The 19,852-nt window shown below is 34.6% G+C and overlaps 1 protein-coding gene across 5 annotated transcripts in view; it reads left to right on the top strand.

Annotated features, from left to right (window-relative positions):
• Positions 1-19,852, top strand: part of LOC118170332 (neurabin-1-like) — a 47,608-nt gene that overhangs the window by 8,990 nt on the left and 18,766 nt on the right. For all 5 annotated transcript variants that reach the window (XM_035332461.1, XM_035332462.1, XM_035332460.1 and 2 more), the window contains 11 exons: positions 7,732-7,864; positions 8,359-8,479; positions 8,996-9,100; positions 9,283-9,403; positions 9,958-10,101; positions 11,370-11,423; positions 14,167-14,396; positions 16,524-16,620; positions 16,701-16,890; positions 17,672-17,823; positions 19,216-19,549. In XM_035332461.1, the coding sequence (XP_035188352.1) occupies positions 7,732-7,864; positions 8,359-8,479; positions 8,996-9,100; positions 9,283-9,403; positions 9,958-10,101; positions 11,370-11,423; positions 14,167-14,396; positions 16,524-16,620; positions 16,701-16,890; positions 17,672-17,823; positions 19,216-19,549 (1,681 nt within the window). The remainder of the gene's footprint in view (positions 1-7,731; positions 7,865-8,358; positions 8,480-8,995; positions 9,101-9,282; positions 9,404-9,957; positions 10,102-11,369; positions 11,424-14,166; positions 14,397-16,523; positions 16,621-16,700; positions 16,891-17,671; positions 17,824-19,215; positions 19,550-19,852) is intronic.

Below are 19,852 nucleotides of genomic sequence, written 5' to 3'. Positions count from 1 at the left end.
CCCAAGGGGCATCAGTCCATTTCCCCATGCATTTGTGCGCCTCTGTGTCACAACAAAGTGGAAGAGTGCCGTGTTGGTGTGCTGTAAATGTGCGTTAGTTCACTGCTGGCTGGTTTTCTGCTGTAGGCAGGGTTTATCTTTGCTGAAATCCACCTAGGAGCGGTGGCTCTAACAGTCTTTTCCTGCATTCTTGGTTATGGCCATGACAGATTTAGTTCAAAGCATTAATAGTGCCAACTGTGATGGGAGTTCTCATGTGGACAAAACTCAGGTTTTGGTAACTAGCGCTGTTCAGTTGCAGCTGCTCCTCTGAAAGCCACCAGAACCAACCTCTACCAGATTATCAATTACACAATGAAGAGATGAACTCAGTAGCAACTGTTAATGTTATTTTCTTGGAAAAAAAATATACACTGTTATTACCATGATGCCTGACTTTTAGATTGGCAGAATAAACTGTCCATAATAGCACTGTGGTCAGTGAACTTTCTTCCTCTAGTTCTTTTTTTTTTTTTTTTTTAAGCACATCTTGGAAGGTAAAAAATCCTGAGTGGTAACAGAAGGTTACCTCATCACAGCTTAGAGTGGTGTTGTTGTGAGAAGTGTATCGTGTATCCAGCTAACTTACTTGTCTAAATAAAGCTAAGAGAAGTATGGCTGCTGCTTAGCAGGAGTCTGATGTGGAAAATTCAAACTGTTCAGAAGGTGTCTGGGTAAGAAAAAACACATTTTCAGGTCATTGAGACTTGGCAGTGATGGAGCTCTGACCATTGCACTTGATGTGCTCAAAGCAAAGGTTGGACCTGTGCATAGGTGGTGGATACAACTTAAACACTGTATTTAGGGTGCCTGTGTATATGCTACAACAGTGAAGAGAACTTGATGAATATCTCTATTTAGAAGTTTCTGGTCCGTTGTCAGATTGGCAAGGCTTTTGAGTAAAAGAAAGACTGGAGCTCCCAAGGGATGTAGAATGAAGCTAATGCTGACCTGTGCTGGAGGTCTGTGACTGTTGACATCGGTAACAGGGCATAAGGACATAACTCAAACTGGTAATTTCAGGAAAGATGGAACTTAATTATGTAAAGACTACATTATTTGGAGTTGCTCTGTGCATGTGAAAGTAGGCATAGATGAGGCTTTCTAAAACAAAGGTTTCAGTTCTGTAGAAGCTGATGATAAATGCCTGGGAAGATTTCTTACATGCCATGGGTGACCTGACTGCTGCTGTTTGATCTCTGCAGGCCTTAAGGACCATTGTTTGTTTTTCCTACAGTAGTGAAGAGAGTGATACTGTATAGTTATTAGCAGAACTTCACTGGCAGATTGGGTTTGTGTTATGGTACATGGGCTATTTTTAGTCCCTTGTTGCCACATAAGAAGCCAGTAAGGAATGTAAAGCACACTCAGCTGTCCAAGGTATCTACAAGGGAACGGAATTTGTCTTCGTCCTAAAGTTTTCTCAGTAAGCTGTTTAAGCAGTCAGTATTATGAATAGTGCAAATAACGTCAGCTAACTGTGCTGTCATCCCTTTACATTTCACTATGCTTTTGTAATGTAGAGATTAAACTCGCTTTCGGTTATTTGATCACCTTGAAAGGCTTTAATTAACATAGATGTAATGACAGAGTGCTGTTTGACACTTGCAATTCTGAAACTTTCTGTCGGTAAAACAAATGCCTGTTTCCAAATTGACTTCTTGAGGTGTCTTTACCTCTGACTGTGTTAACTTTGTCCACAAAACCTTCAATAGCCCTGCGACTAAGCTCTGTAACAATTTAAGATCCTTAGAAATTGCGTAGCTCAGGTAAACTGAAAAGGTAATGCAGCTACTATTCATTTCTGTAGGTCTGTTTGGTTTGCAGTGTTGCCCAGCTTATGTTGCATGGGAGTGTCTGTCCCCAGCTCTGTGACTTTGGTGAAGAATGCAGCTAAGTGAAGATTAAGTGAAGAACACAGCTTAAAATAAATTTAAAAATAAAAATAAAAACAGCAACAAAAAGCTTCAAAAAAGCTTTATTTTGATACTTGTAGCAGTTGAGGAAAAGTTTAAACTTTTTTCTTAACTAAAGAAAGGTGGTTTCATGTCTTGTATGTTGTTCTAAGCAGCCAAGCATCAGCTGCTTTTGAGAGAACTTGCACACCCTTCATAATGCCATTAGTTCTGCACAACAATTAGGGCTGTTTTAGGTGCAGCTGGGATACAAATAGTAGTAATCTTGTTCAGGCTGGCATACTGTTCAGTCCTTTTAGTACAGAACTGCTCACTGTGGAAGTTCATGAAACACTAATTTTAGATAAACTTGGATTAGATTTCATGTATAACAGCATATCTATAAATGTGCTTTTAGGAGATGCACTTTTTTTTTTTTTCTAGTTTAATATGTATTCTCCTGAACACAGCTTTAATAAAATGTTTCAGAGTAGTGCTTCAGTTTCATAAATCCTGTGTCTTTTTTTTTCCCTGTAATTGTAGCTTCTATACTCCTGGATTTTATACACAGAAAATGAATCAAAGTACACTAGCTGGTGGAAGACTCCCAGACCCTTGAGTGTCTTCAAAAATTAGAGAATAATTGATGACTGCATAAATGGTCAACTGTCAACCATTGGTGAAGCACTTCAGTAAAATACTTATGTGGCAGTAAGAGACAAGTGTGTGACATGGATGTAGGTTGATTCAGGAAAATAGAAATTCAGTTTGAGAGTAAACAAACAGAATGGCTTTGCAAGTGGAAGTCTTCTTTTTGTTGTTATTGTTGTTGTTTTGTCTGACACAGGTAGGGTAAGTTTGTTTCCATTGGGTGTTTCAGATTTTTTGCAATGACAATTTGTTAGGTTTTAACTCATAGATTTTAAGTGTTTTGAAACTGTTTATCACTTGTATCAACATTCCAACATTTGTACCTTAACATTGTAACAGTCTTGTCCCTACAACTTTTCTTCATACTTTTATCTCAAACTTATTATACTCTCCACAGTATTTTTTAATGAACTTTGCAAAAAGTAAGTTTTTGAACATAGTTTGGTTGTATTTTGCCTGCATCTGATATTATGGCAGTTCCTGCTGGCTGACTTAATGGTGTAGGGTGCTAAAAGTCACGGATATTAGCTGGAGGAAGTAGGTGCGTGTAGGCAGAAGAAACCCCAAGGAGGTGGTGACACAGGAGGTTAGAGGAGTATCAGAGGAGGTGAGATTATTATGGAGAGTGCAGGCAGAGATAAGCAGATGCGTAGGAGACAAGTTCATTAGCTCAACAGTTAAGCTGCTGAAAGATTCAGCATCTTTTTGATGATGGCTGCTATTAGCACCTGCAGGTACACAACCTAAACAGGCAGTAGCTGAAACTTGTTTGTAGTTTACCTTTTGAGAGCTGGAAAAAATGAATTATCCCTTTCGTATTCTATATACAACAGTGGATTATTTGGGCATTTCAAGTGTCAATGGAAGAGAGGCCAGTGCTGGGGGTGGGACAGTACAGCACAAACCTAAGAATGGAAAGTAAGAAAAAGATACAAAGGGTGATGTGAAAGTTATTGGACAGTTTGATAAACATCTGTCAGTGGACTCGTGGGATTACTCATTAAGTTTGTCATGGTTTTTAACATGCTAGCGCTGCTCAGAAACCTTTAATGTTTGTGGTTTTAAGTCATCCTCTCAGCGATTCAATACTATGTAACCAATTGCATAAAATGTTTAGTAGGTTTTGCTTTTACTTGATAACAGGGAACAAAGTCATTCTGGTTAACCTTTCGGTTAAGAGACTTATTTTGGAAATGCTGATCTATTGTTACTTTTAATTGACATTCTGCTTTCGATATTGTTAGAATTCTGTTTTCTAAGAGAGATTGGAATGCATGTCACTCTTGTCTCAGATAAATTGAGTCAGGTTTCGGCTGTGAAATTGTACTGAGGATCTGGAGCAAGGTTGCCCTTATGCCTTTATGTAAACTAACCTGGTACCTGTGTGTGTTTGCTGGTTTTTGATAGCTGAGCAGAGCTACACAATCAAGCCCATAAGTATGCACAGCCTGCCAGTCCACCTCTTTGGTAACAGCAAGTGCTACATTGAACGTAATGATGTATAATGTCCACCTGTTTCAACACTTACCAACCATTCTGAATCAATTAGGAAGAAATGTGTAAATATTGAACAAACAATAAAAACAGAACAGTTGAGCAGAGTATTTCTGTTTGCTGATTTAAAGCATCTGATTTCATGAATTGATTTAAATCAGATATAGTCACTTTTCACTTAAAATACAAGTTACAGTAATAAAAATACCAATTTTGTAGTTTTCAGAAACGAGGGAATAACATAGTGGTAATGTGATGTCTACTTTAACCGAAGAGGGAGATTGTAAGAGTAAACTGTAGAGTGTACATTATACTTCAGTGCTACTGTTTCAAATGATTATTCATGTTTGTCTGAGTACTTAACATCTTGCCAGGCTTCGCAGAGATGATCCATTTGAAACGCTGAAACTGTTCATTATTAGGTAACTTCCTTTGAACCATAGTTTGAATCTTGAATGTATGGCTTTACTGAGTGTCAATAAGCTGGAATGGTCAAAGTAAGAATTGTATTTCAGAAGAAATATGAACCAAGTGGTGGAGCCATTGCTTGGCATGGTCTCTAGGTACAGGTGTCAGTAACACTTCAGTACCTCTCTCTCAGCTCTTAAGTGTTACTTTAACTCCTTTTGTACCTGTTATGCTTTTCAGCAAGTATTACAATATCATAGTAGAATTTAAAAGTGATGTTGAAATTGCTTCCATTCTAATTAGTTGGGAAACCTTTTAGGCAGTTGTTGATTTCTTACTCTTTAATTGCCTTTGTAACATTTTCCTGTTGCTCATGCACAAAATCTACATAATAGAAATGAATACAGGAATGACAGTCTTTGGGCTGTGTTTTATGACTTGGTGAGAGTCTTGTGCAAGCAAAACTTTCCTGAAGGGTTTTCCTTCTAAAAATAATTACTATTCTGCTAAAACTAACATAGTTTTTTAAGAAGAGGTTTTTAAGTGCTGCTAAGATTTTGTATTAAGTGAGGTTATCGTTGGTTTTCCGTGATAATACTCTTGTGTGTGGTAGAACCAAGGTGATACATTGGAGATTTTTAGTTCTGTACGGTAACAGTAGCTGAATGGAAGTATCGTTTAGGCAGAGATTAACTGAGTTTTGCATTCCAAAAGTGATTCATTCTCCTGGTGTAATGAATGCAGTTTGTTCTGTCTCCAACTAAACATATTTGCTCTTCAAGGACTAAGTATATATTTGAAAATTCCCAGGTATATATCTTAGCAGTTTAATTAAAAATAGTTCTTAAACATTTAGCAGTCTGTGAGAACTTACTTCATAATAACTTCAAATTATTTTTATTAATTCTGAAGAAAAGAGGACTAAAGGGCAAGAAGAAATTCTTTTTTTCGTCATTTACTAGCTTGACTGGATCCAGAAGGCAATTGACGTTAGGTTAACCTTCTAGCTTGTAAAACTCACTTGATTCCTACTGTGTTGAGACAGTAACTTGTGTTTGCTAAAGCATCTCTTAAAAACATCACTTAAGTGCAAGACCAGCTGGCCCTGCTTGAGCAGGGAGGTTGGACGAGGTGACCTTCAGTCCCTTCTGTGAGTCCTCAAAAAACTCATCCTGCAGGTAGCTGCCAGTAAGTAGGTGGTGGTGCTGCTGCTGACGGAACTGGGTTAAATCCTCACAACAGTCTGGGGTGCTGGGTGTCATAAAATAGTAGCTTACCCAATCTACAATTATCTTTACTGCTTTAAATTGTAATGTTGTAAAAGGTAAATGGGAATAGTTTGGTTAACTTCTGTTAAAATATTTATGGGGCTTTATATAATTTCCATATTTTATTCTTTAGTAGTAATGGTTAATATCAGCTTAGTCAGGTAGCCTAATGTCACAGTCCTCAGTGCTGATTGTTGTTTTTGAAAGCTAACTTTTCTTTTAGTCTCTGGAATTTTAATGCTATTTGAAGATTGATTAGAAATTAAAATGTTTATATAGTCCAACAGTACTAAGGAAGGTAAATATAAGCTCTCTACCCTTTCTTATGTAAAATACTTCTTTTCAGTAGTTTTTTTTTTTTACATGATTAACGTATTAGTGACCTAGAGTAAATGTGACAGTTACCATCATCCTGCCTTTTAGAAGAGAGAATATTTAGAAGAAATACCATGTTTTTTGTCTTTTGGTTTTTTCTTCTTGCACACTAACAATTTTACTATCTCTGGCTAGCAATGCCTTCTAAATAGTAAGATTAGCATTTCTTTTGTTCTTAAGGTGTTTGATTTAGTGACTAAACCCCGCCAGACACAGTGCAGGGATGAACTGTGTTTGGCTTTCTCATCAATCTTCTAAACTGTGCAACTTGTAATTTATGTTATTTATTATCCACATTTTGTGTTTAATATTACTTCTGCTGCTTGGCAGAAATAAAAAAAACACACTGAAAAGTTCTGTGTTCTCTACATTAGTATCAGCAATTTTACCGTTTCTGTCTATTAAAAGATGAATACTATGTTATGATTCCATATGTGCACATCAAAAACTTCAGCCCTTTGCCCATATGTTTCGTAGTGTGCATCTGCTTTTCTTTTTGTTACTGCAGTGTTTGGCTTCTGGTTGTATATCATCAGTGTTGTTTTTACTCTATTCTTAGTAAATTCATGTTCTCCCTCAAAATTATTTTTCTCAAGTCAGGTTTTTTATTACTATTTTGAAACAGCTCTATCTTCTCTTAATTGTGGGATTATGATTTTTGGAGTGTTACCTAGGTGTTCTTGCACACTTCCCATCTGTCATTTTAGGAGAAGAGTATGAGTTCTTTTCTCTAATGATTTAGTCGTGATTTAAGAAAGGCTTTTCCTCAAGGAGCTAGTGTGTGTAAATGTTAGTAGTCTTCATTTGCATATGCATGTTTGTGCTGCTGTTATATTATGTATAACAATTATAAACATTGCTTGAACCTAATTTTAAATTCTATGATCCATTCCTGTCAGGTGATGAATTCTTATGAGCAATTAATTTTGCATCAAGATGGGCAAATTCCATGAGACTTCCATGTACAAGGAGGGAATATGATTTTCCCCTAATGTATGGATTCAAATATAATTAATTAACATGCTGATAAGTCAAATTAAACATATTACATGTAGCTCATTCTTCCTTTCTAGATTTCTGTCTTAATACTCATTATTTGTGTTGTTTATCTTTTTTTTAAGAACTCAGAAATTCAGCTGGAGCGCTTACTAAAAATAGTAACATGTAACAAGGCATTTCCTTTTCCTGGGAAACCACAGGATTCCCTGCAAAATCAGAAAACTACATCTGGTTGAGGCACTGTAATTGGCAGATGGTGTGGGGGGAAGGGAGAAGAGAAGGATTTGGGAGAATGGCATTCTAAAAAAGTCATATTATATCAAAGGAGAGATGATGATTCCTTTGATTTCTATAAAATACTTAGTGTATTTACAATATTAAAAGTGCTTAAGTGTTTTGAAACTTCTAAAAAGTTACTTCTGTGCAAGCTGGGAACTGTCTTACAGCAGCAGTACTTACTAAATCAATGACTGTTTTAGAAAATGGGATCTCTCAAAATACCACTTAAATTTCCTTTAATTAATTTAAGCAATTTTCTTTTGATTATATCATGTTTGGAAGGGAGTGGGAGAACTCTAAAATATTTTTTTTACCTTTCTTAGGTTTTCAGTACTTACTCAAATGAAGACTATGATAGACGTAATGAAGAAGTTGACCCTGTAGCAGCCTCAGCTGAGTACGAACTTGAGAAAAGAGTGGAAAAAATGGAAGTGTTTCCTGTGGAAATCGAAAAAGGTGCAAACCAAACCTTGAATATTTGCCTGTAAAAGATACTATGGACACAAAATATAAAGCATTATCTTATAAACTGCACTTTTGCTGAATTAGCATCTTGAATTTTTGAATTTATGTTCCGGCTTTCATTTGTGGCTAGTTCTGTTGAACATAGTGAGCTTTAATTGGACAGGCCTCCACTAAGTGCAAATTGTAATATTTAATTGAAGTTAGGAAGGAGGCATTAATGAGTCACAGATCTGCACCAGAATATATGCAATTCATAAATACTTGAACTCTTCAGATACCGTGAAACTTGAATCTAGGAGGCAGTCATAACTACAGAACAAAAAGACTTTCAGTAGTATCTAGATTAAAATATATATATATGTTTTTAATATGTGATTTTTTGTATCCTTTGTGTGGAAGCACTTTGAGTACTTAGAAACCCCGCACTTCTGGTAAGTGTTACATTTCATATTATGTGGCTAATGTTAGATTTTTGAATCCTTTAGGTGACAGCGGTCTGGGTATCAGTATTATTGGAATGGGAGTTGGTGCTGATCAGGGACTGGAAAAACTGGGTATTTTTGTAAAAACAATAACAGATGGTGGAGCTGCTCAGAGAGATGGACGGTGAGTTTTCCTCTGGATTGATTATGCACTCTGCAAATTTATAACTGATCCAATCATTTTCATTTTATATGCTAAATACTGCAAATAAAACTACAAAAACTAAATTCAAGTGAATACGTATTACATTTCTGCTTTATGTTAAGTTTTTATAACACTGTTATTTGACTTAACATAGAACATTTTTAGAAGGTAAACTTAAGTCTTCTTACAGCATATATGAGAAAAGCTTAGAATATGTCCATGTGTAAAAGTGCCACAAAATCAGATTGACAACCCAGGATACTAGTCAGTGTGTGAATAGTGTAAAATAGCAAGGCAAACACTGTATATAATTTTTAATTGGTGATCTGCATGGCAATTGAGGATTTGGAGATTGTTTTTTAAGCAGTGGATTCCTTGGGACTCAGACTTTCTTGTAGTAAGTACTAGGGAGTTTTAATTGATATTTATAATGTAAAATAATTTGTCAAGCCAAAATATTTTTGTTGACTGATAGCTAAATGTTTATTTTTACAGAATTCAAGTAAATGATCAGATTGTTGAGGTTGATGGCATAAGTCTAGTGGGAGTTACTCAGTTCTTTGCAGCTACTGTACTAAAAAACACCAAGGGCACGGTGAGGTATGTATGTTTTCTATCAGATAATACCTTCATTTTAATTGTAGTTTTTCATTAATGAAGAACACAAAACTATAATTTGAAAGTTTTACAAAAAAAGTTGTTGAAGGCAGCAGTATGGCAAACTAATCTCTTACACATATCTTAAGCTTTTTGCTGCAATGTAACTAGTTTTTCTTCTGTAGGTTTCTGATTGGCAGAGAAAAGCCAGGGACTCAGAGTGAAGTAGCCCGCCTCATTAGTGAGACTTTAGAGCAGGAGAGATGTCTGTATGAGCAGCACTATGTTCATGATGATACAGAGCAGGTAAGGTATCATACATATGTACATATTTTTCAGAGTATTTGATTAGTGCTGTGTGCAATAACTTCTGCAAATGGGATACATGGTTTTTTTTGAATCAAAATGAAGCAAAAAGAATAGAACAGGCAAATTGATTAAAAGAGAAGATGCAAACTTCGTACATTAGTGTTATCAGTATATACATTGGTTTTATATGTTATATGTGAATTATATAACATTTATATATGTTATATTATTAACATATATATATATATGGTTATCAATATGTGTTGTTTCCAACGTATCAATAATCTAAAAGATATTTTTAAGCATGAGCTGTGACTGATGTTGTCCATGGCCTACTTAGCTCTGTTTTGTGGAATTTTCATGAAAATGTTTGCAAGTCACCTTTAAAGCTTATCACTGATAAAAGAAACTAAGAAGGAATAGTAACTAGTTGACAAGTTTTGCAGTTGTTGCATTCCTTGGTTGTGTGCTTTCTATATTGCTGCTGCAACCATAACGCAAAGTGTGTGTGCTACTGGATGTCATGATTTTTGTGTTTGTTTTTGTTTTAGGACGATGATTATGATGACGATGATGATACATATGAATCACATTTACATGAAAAATCTGTAGAAGTTTTTGATCTTCCTGAAAATGAAGATATCAGTTTGCCGCTGGATATGGATTCAGCACAGTCTCTTCTTAAATTTAAAGAGGTATATTAGTAGCAGCTTGTTAAATAGTCTTTGTGGTGCACTAGGGAGCATTTGAATATTGTATAATTTTGTGAAATCTTCATGTCCCCCTCATTGTGGTTTTGCGTTTGTTTTCCCACTAAACACCATAAGTATCTCTTGTAAATGTCCCTTGAAATATAGGTCTTCTGTAACTTTCTGATCGCAACTTCCCTGAACATATTTATATTAAATGATCCTTTGATTTAAATTAAATAACAACAACAAAAACCTCTACCCACCCCAACCCCCCCAAAAAAAACAACCTCTTGGAACAGGAGTTAGAACCCAAGACCACCTCACTCCTTGTTGTGGTGTCTGAACATTGCATTAAATAGATATGATGTTTCTCATGGGTTTTCTTTGGCCCATTGGACTTTGGATTTTGCAGTCCCAACTTGACACAATTGGAAAATCAGTTTCCCTTTTCCTCGTGTGTTTATAAAGGAGCTTATTTGTCTTATTCAGGGCTGTGGAGTTTAGTCCGGGATTTAATTGGTGCATTGCTTGGAATGTAGGGAACTGTGGTTTTTTGATAGGTTTAAGTCCCTGTCATTTTCACTCTGGAGGAGAAAAATATACTGCAAAGAAACTGTTTAGTCTTAGCTTGGAACTTTCAGATGCTATTTGTGCATACTTATTTTTATAAAAAAACAGTATTTGCAGACCTCCTTAAGTTTGCTCTCTTGGTAATATTGATGATGATGTTGAGGAATTTGAAATTTCAGACTATAACAATAATCTTCACGTTTGGCTTAGATGTAGCCTTTATCCATCTATAATAATCCTGTGAAGATTTGTGTTGTGAAGCACAAAGCTTAATTTTAAAACAAAGCCACTACATTTATTTGTAAGTGCTGATAAGTAAAAAAAAAAAATAATAATAATAATAATAATAAAATAGTACTTTTACAGTTTTACTTGATTCTATGTATAAGTTGTCATCAGAAGTGAATTTCTGCCATTTCATTTTCCTGGCACATAAAAACATTATTATAACGTCCTCACTTTTCTTAATGTACAGAAAACAACTATTTTTAACTATAGGTGATCATGTAGTTTAATTTGTATTTATTTATTTAAAATAAAAGCTCGTGATTGCTTCTCCTGTAATTGACAAATAATTAAGTTGACTTTGTGCTACTATGAGAATGGTTTGAGGAAAAAGGAGATCAGAAAAAATACTAAAAATAAGCATTTTGAGTGCAGTTTAGTGTGTACTCTTTTGAATTTCTTTTTGTTTATTTCAGCTACAACTAAAACATGCAGTAACAGTAGCTGAAGTGAATCAATTGAAGGAGAAGGTAAGTTTTCAAATAGTCTTATTATTTAATTATTGATATTTTTATTTATTTTTAATTATTGATATTATTTCTAACTGCTAATTTTACCAGGACTAAGCTGAATGCAGAAGACAGCAATCTGTTTTAGGCCTTAGGCTGTAAGTACTCTGTGTTAAGTGAGACAAGCATTTCCGAGCTGAAGAGCTATACTTAAATGAGGGGAGGAGAGGAAAAAAAGTGCCATTATAAAATTAATGCTTCAGTATTACTGCTTAAAGTAAAACTGCATTTAGCTGAGTACCATATGAAACAAGTTCCCAAACAAATACAAGAACATTTTTAGTGGAGAGAACTTACCTGCGTATAGATTTTGCAGAGAGTGCCTAAATTTGTTACCAGAAAGCTTTTTCTGTTACCTTCTTTCCCTCCCTCAAGTTTCTGACCAGCTTTGGGGAGAGAATTTCTTCCAGCTTATTTTTTTTTTTTAAATAAGGATTGTTTTGACACTTCTGGCTTATCTGAGAAAGCATTTCTTGTTCTTTTGGCCACCTTTTTCACTGATGGAAATCTGTGCATGGCTTTTTTCTAGAAATACTTGCTGTTGATGAGCAGCTACTTTTATTCATTTCTCTTCCATGTTCCCTTGGCAAGAAATGTGTACCCATAAGACAAGTCACAGCATGTTCAGAGAGGGCAGCAGGAGACAGGGAAGGGATAATGCTTAAGACTGCAATAATTTTGGATAACAGTATCTATTGTGTTTTTTCCTGCACATTGCAAACATTTAGAGCTCCAGACAGAGAGAGGCAAGGTAGCTATAACTTCTTTGTTTCCTTATGGTAGTTCTAATTTTGCTTTCTGACAGTGCTCTTTCTTGCAGTTTTATTGACGTTTGACCCACTGGATTGCTAAAACTGATAAAAATGTTGGCGTTAATACAACTTATTGCCTCATTTTTGTAATTTGAGAAATTCTTGGTCCTTTCAACATCTCTGTTCCATCAGCAGGTGATCTTAACTAGTTTCAAAAGCAGGGATTTCCTAAGTGCATATAGTGTTCCCTAAGGAGGAGGCATGGACAAACTAGGCAGCGTCCTGCCTGCTCATTGCTTGAAGGCCCAGAGAACTTCACATAGGTTAACATTCCATGTTATAACGTGACTGCTGTTAGTCTGAAGGGGACCCATCTCTTTCCTTTGTTGAGGGAATCATTATTTTTCTTGTTCACTAGCTTCAGGAAAGCAATCCATGGGTATATCATAAGTTGTTAGGAAGACTTTGTCTCCCTGTCTTACTGAAGTACCAGGAAAGACCTACTGTTCCCATTAGCTTTATTAAACAAGCTGTTGGTAACAAAGTAGTAGCATAGGAAGCTTGTCTTTATATGTATTAAAATTCTGTAACTTCATTTGCCTTTGAAGGTAGAAAATGAAAATGTCTGCAAGCTGAGATGTTTAGTTCTTTAAGTCCAATATAATCTAAGAAATACATTTTCAAATAAATAGAAGAGCATATTCACTGCTAAAAAGCATTTTTGGGGCAAAGTTGTGAATCTCACCACTGGGATTGCCATATTAATTGCCACAAAATACAAGAAAACTGTGAAGTTCAGTTCTAAAAGCCATAAAAAAATTAATTTCAATGCCTGCATTACTTCCAAAACCAGAGATTTTTAAAAAGCACTATTTATCCTAATTTAAGTTAGCATACTTACAGAAATGGCATTTTGACGTGTTCAGAAGGAACTGTTCTGGAGAGTTCAGAGAATTTTGGATGCTTGCAGTTTTCTGCAGAACAATCCACTTATTAATGGTAAATGAATTTGTTTTGTGTGCAGCAGATATGGCTACAAGGTAGAGGCTTCCTTAGCTAGCAGTCAGATAACCCTAGCTAGTCTAATGAGCATATTTTTTGTTGTTTGTTTGTGTTTATTCTTTTGTTTGTTTGTTTTTAAGGGACAATATCTGTGTTCTTTTAAATTGTAACGTTTCAACATGACTAGGGTCTTTTTAAACCAAAGAGACAAAACTTCCTGTAATATTTTAAAAAAGAACACAATGATTAACTGTCACACTTGCTAAAGTTAACTAGAAGAAACATATATATGGAATCCAGACTGACTTTTGATTTTGTGCTCCTGTGCTTTGAGAGGGTTTACAGAATCCTTTCATTCCAACTCTGTGTATTTCCATTACAGAGTCTTGGAAGCCTGTATCAGCAAATAGTAAAGAGGAGGAAAAAGCTATCTTTATCAGATAATCCTGCCTGTTTCTTTAGCAGGAAAAGAAAAAAAGCTATAATTTCTGTATATTTTCTTTGTATGATTGGTGGCATCTCTGTGAACAGATTTGCTTTCTTTGGCTTAAAAGCTGTTTATGAGTATGCAGTCCAAGGCAAATTGAAAGGTTAACAGTAAGCAAAGACTGGCTCACTACTGTGTCAAAATAGGTCTCTCCAGAGCTATTTAGAGGTGGTGAGATATTTAACAAGTCAATGTAAGAGACAATAAAGATTTTATTAATTATTTCTCTTTTAAAAGGGAGCAATGCTAATAAGGAAGTAATAAAAGACCCCTGAGGTTGAGTTCTATAACTTACTTGTATTAGCAAGGGTTGGAAGAGTTGATACAATTTCTTTAAAAGTTCAGTGTCTTGTTTTAATATTACTGATAAGTATGTAATTGTTTTTAGGTATTCTCTACTAAACATGTACTTTTTATTTCATCATTTAGTTTACATGAATTTCTTACATCTTAATCTTTTCAGTTAAAAATTGTTGAAGCAGAAAAAGCTGAATGGAAATTAAATCGAACCCAACTTCAGCAAAACTTAGAGGAAAACAAAGAGAAAATTAAAAAGTTAGAGACTTACTGGTTGGAAGCTCAGAGTTTATGCAAAACGGTGAATGAGCATCTTAAAGAAACTCAAGAACAATATGATGCCCTTGAAAAGAAATATAACAAGGCCAAGAAATTGCTCAAAGATTACCAACAAAAGTAAGTAAATGTATTGTGTATTTTGTACATTATGGGGGAAAAATTGACAACAATATGTAGAGTTGTGATTTGCTTAACACACTCTTTTTCATTTGACAGAGTGTAGGGAAGCAGTGACCTGTACATGATGAATTCTTCCATACCTTAAGTCAACTTCTAGAAAGGTTCTTCAAAAATTTTGCTGCTGCTTTTGATTTTAAGCTTAGAAAAAATAATACTTTAATAACAAATTCTTAAAAGAACCTAGTTGAGAATCAGCAATGAATCTGTACTTTTGACAGGACTATGTAGAAATTTGACATGAAATACTTGGTGGTACCTTTTACTGTTTGTGAAAACACTCTCATCTAGTTTTGGCCAACCTTAATGTTACGCACAGGGTAGGCGTGAAAGGATATAAAATGACTTTTTGTTATTGTCCTGTGATCTAGTATTCATGATTTTAGCAATTACCACAATTGTGATTTTTTTTTTTATTTTTTTTTAATATCTTTAACAATGTGAGTCTGATTGTATATTTCTCCTTGGACTTCTGTCTCACTGTACTGAATTATGGGACATAAGTTGAATTGATTTTGTTTGCTTCTTAATTCTGTACAACAGTGTCTTCATTCATTGAAAAAGTGAGACTATCTGAAGGTATGTGAGAGAGGAAACCAGGGAGAGCAAGGGATAGTCTCAGAACAAGGCTTTGGGATACCACCCTAAAAATATATTTCTCTCTTCCCCAAGTCAACTATTAAAATTGTATGTGCGTGGGTTTATGGTTAGTACTCCTTAATGAAGGCCTTTTTATTACTCAGTGTACTATCTGGTACTGTCCCTTTAAAAATATTCTGATAGATTTTGTGTGTTTAAATTATCAAAAAAATATATATTACTAAGTCCAGCAAGTTGTTTAGGTAAGAAACAGATACTTGTGATTCCATCTTAGCAAGGAACTATACTTTGTGGGGGCAGAAAACAGAATTCTGCAAAAAACTAGGAGTTTGGATATGAGTCTAACTCCTCAAAATCACATCATAATAGCAGTGTCTTCAATCCACTAATGGTTTTTTTTTTTATGTAGAGATACTGTTTCTTATTAGATACACTAATGTAAGATTTGAATACTGTCATGCAGTTGTCTACTTCTTTTACCTTCTTTGTTCATATCTAAATGAGTTAATGACAAAATACTTATAGAAGCATCTTGATAATACAGAATGCTACTGTTGCTTTTAGTTATTACAGTAAATATATAATTCTCCAGTCCCAATTTCTCTGCTTGCTACTTATTTTCAGAGACAGTTGGGATTTTCTGCTCTGTAGTCCACATCCAGAACCATTACTTTCTACAGTGCATTTTTATGCTATTTGGTCTCCTTTCTACTCTCCTCTCAAGTTTATGCACGTGGAAGTTCAAAAGTGCTAACATGCTAGTTTTCATTTCCTTGCTGTTCAGTGAATTCCTGTTACTCCTCTGACTGTCGTTGAAGCTTCTGCATGTTGTTTAGATGTTTTACACCTATTTTATCTTTTTGTACATTATTCTGTCTACCTTGGAGGAAAAAGTAACTTTTATTTTAGTTTTTATTTCCTTCTGGTAATTATTGTTCCATTGTTTTGTAAAACCTACCATTGCAATTTCTTCAGGATGAACCAAGTAGAAACTTAAAATATTATTTTCTTTTACAAAAATAAAAATCTACTATAGCTTATGGAAGCAAAAGACTATTTTCACAGCAATAGGCAGTATGGGTGTATTTTTGTGGAAGTGAATAAGATCTAATGATTAGAGTGCTGTTTGTGTTTGTTATTTTAAATGTATACACAATTTGCTTGCAACTTTTTAAAGGTAGAGAAATCAATGAAACTTTCAGAAGGTGTTGTAATACATCCTTCTTTTAGCCCAGAGTGAATTACAACATCATAATTGATATTTTTTTCCGAAGAAAGTAAATATAAATACATGAACTGTTTTGTGACATTACAAGATTAATGAGTAACAGTTACATATTGCAGATTGATTTTTCAAAATGCTTGCTAACAGAAAGATTTTTAGTAACTACAACTGTGTATATTTTCTATATTTTTCTATATTTCTGCATATTCGTGTTTCATATATATATGTATTTCTTTCACCAGAGAAATAGAATTTATGAAGAAAGAGGAGGATCATTCAAAAGTACTTGAAGAGAGAGATCAGAAGTATGCAGAACAGCTGAAAATACATCAGGAAAAGGTAACGCAGTATTATATTTAGAACTACCTGAGAATGCAAAAGTTTATTTCTATGTTGCTTCTAAATATTAATTCTTGCAGATTACAGAGCTTGAAAATAAACTAAAAGTATATGAAAGAATGCCATATATGTTTGGAGGTGGCAGTTTATTGGAAGATGTCTGTCAAAATGCAGGCCAGTATAATGAGCAGTCAAAGATAAGAGAAGAAAATGAAAAAGAAACAGAATCAGTAGAGGAAAGACTAAATTCTTCAGAGATGTTAATTTCTGGTAAGTAGGTATAGGATCTTTGATTTGCTTTTTACAAAAGTTAGAAAGCGTTAATGTGTGTGGCTTTTTTTCCTTTTTTTTTTTTTTTTTTTTTTTTGGTTAAGTGGTATTTCTTACCCACTAGATAAATGGTTGGCCTGAGACAGTATGGATATTTTTGTTTTAAGTTCCTCACTGTTTTCAGTATTTCTTAGATGGGGACGTGGAGATTTACTTTTCCTCAGGTTCTTTATTAGCAAAATCAATAATGTTAATGAGACTAAAACACTTGAGATACATCAGCTGAAGTCACATTCACCTTAAACTGTGATTTACGCCAAAACATGCTATTATTTATTTATATATTTTTAAGTCTTACAGTGCTATTATGCCAGCAAGTATCAGGTGGTGGTTCACATGAGAAGTATCTTTTAAAAAGACACGGTTGATGCTCATGGACTTCATGAAGGATCTCTGTCTTAAAGAATAAAGATAGGAAAGTGTATTTTGGGCATAAAAAAATCTCATCTAATTGAGAATCAAATTGAGTATTCAAGCCATAATACAAATCTTTTTTTTTTATTTGTTACATAAAGAAAAAAAGAAATTGGGTGGAAATTTAATTCAAATTAGCAGTTGTTATCAATATATGTTGAAGTATTCTAGTATCGTATAAACAGGATTGTCATATAGTAATGATTAGCTGGTGGAATAATTCTGATGTAGCATCTGAATATTCTTCTGGAATGTGGGTTGAAGAACTCACCTAATATTATTTTAAAGGAGTACATATTTGTTGCAGATTTTGATGCTTTTGTTGGGGATACTCCCAGGTTAGACACCAGTGCCCACAAAGCAAAAGCTCAGCTTGCTTTGAAAGTAAAACGCCAGCCGCCTTCTCGATCAAAGCTGAAAGAATCTCTTGGTGCTGGACAACAGGCTGCAAATCTACAGGTATCGATATGAGTAAATAATTTGGCGTTCAAAAGCCTGAATGTATATTCAGTTTTATCTGTATTCACAATTTTAAGTGTTGCCCATGCTTCATTCAGATTGTGTCAAAGCATCAGATTTTTATGCTGTACCAAGTGGAAAGGCCTGTTCAGGTTCACAAATGTAATCATAAGCATGTGGAACATATCTATCTTGTGATTTCTTCATCTGAAACAAGTTAGTTACCAATATTCTTCAAAAACTAAGCATTTCTGAAATGCTTCATTATTCCATAATCACTTGTCTACAACAAAACAGCAGTAAAATGTTCTAGCACATTTGTTGCACTAACTTTAGTTCTTCTGTCTAGACTTACATTGCCAATGATGCAATCTAACAACAGTTACCTTCTTCCCTTGTTTCTATTCATACTTGTACAACGGTTGACTGTTCTCAGCATGTTTTTTTCATTCATAACTGTATGGATTTAGAACTTCTCTGAGAAGTTTGTATTGGTGGTGTCATCCTTCTTGCATCATTCTTTTACAGAATACTATAACTTCGATCAACTGAGTTGAGATAGTTGTAGAGGAAAAAAATCTTGATTAATGACTTCAGATAAGTGGCTGCTGGATCATAATTAGCCTATCTTTAAATTCCTAAGTTCCAAGAGCTTTTCTTAGCAGAATGAGGAAAAAGGCATCTGAGTAGACTTCCTATCGAACATTTCTCAGTTTCACTGTAGCTGTGCTGTGCTCCTCTCCATATGTCCATGTACACCTTCTTCCCTATTCTAGAGGTGGAATTCCCTGGAAATTAGCTAATTTAAATCCTGCGCATTACTTAACTTTCAACATTGCCTTTTGTTTGTTTGTTTTTGTTTGTTTTTGTTTGTTTGTTTGTTTGTTTGTTTGTTTTTTTACTCCTTTGTTTAATTTAAACTTGGGAACTTTTTTTTGCAATTTCATGAGCTTTTGATACTTGATTTTATTGTCTTCGTATTTTCATGAAAATATATAGCAGCAGTCTAACTCTATTTGAGAAAGCTGGGAGTTAGAATCCATAAATCTTGTTCTAGGATATAAGTTGGTATTATGATATACCGGTGAATATACCATTGATAACTCTGTATTTACTAGAATTTTTCTAAGTTGTCCAGATGATGATGATTAATTAGGATGTGCAAGAGCTAGATGATTCTATGATTCTGTATAGGGCTGGATGAGGGAAACCCTGTAAAATCAGCCTTGTGTGATTTAGATGATATGATTAAGTTAAAATTTTAACTGTTTGGTATTTTCTGAACTGAGCAAGTTTGTGTATAACATAGCACATCCTTATATCCTGGTCAAAGATCAGATTTGAAATTATTCATATATCATGCTCATAAAATTACTTTTAAATTTGTTGAAGGATGAGGATTCAGAAGATCCTATTCTCAGCAGAGAAGCTTCCACTGCATACATAACTAAGACCTTAGAAATAAGTGAAAAATTAACTCTGCCCCACTTGGATGACATAAATCGAAAAAGTGAAAAACCTGAACAAAGAGAAAGCACAGAAAGTCCTTTAGAGTCAAGCCCTTCTGCTTCCACACACTCTTCTCCAGTACACAAACCAAACAACGAAAACAGCACAACCACCACTCATTCACCTCCTCCTGAAGAGATGGCTCCAAATTCTCCTCAAGGGTATACCAAGAATATTAAGCAAAGAGAAGTAAAAGGGAAAGGAAAAGAGGCCAAGGGTAAGATCTGAAGTTCTATTATTATTTTAATCATTTGGAGTTAAAATATTATGGTTTTAGATATAAATGATTATTAAACAAGAAGATACTTTGCTAGAAAAGGAACTGACTACTAACTACCTGTCTTTGAAACCAACTGTTAACTCTTCAGGAAAGTCTGAAGTTAGCAAAAATGTATACAAGTGCATTGCATTATATTTTTAGGTGAGTTGGCGTTAGATGTAATGAAATGAGCCAAGTGCTTAAAATGGCTCAAAAGAGGAAAAAGTGCTAATGACAGCAATTATATGGGGGAGATTGCCA

Source organism: Oxyura jamaicensis, chromosome 7 (assembly GCF_011077185.1).
Source record: "Oxyura jamaicensis isolate SHBP4307 breed ruddy duck chromosome 7, BPBGC_Ojam_1.0, whole genome shotgun sequence".
Lineage (NCBI taxonomy): Eukaryota > Metazoa > Chordata > Aves > Anseriformes > Anatidae > Oxyura > Oxyura jamaicensis.
Note: the sequence above shows the minus strand (reverse complement) of the source record. Positions and strands in the feature narration are given on the sequence as shown.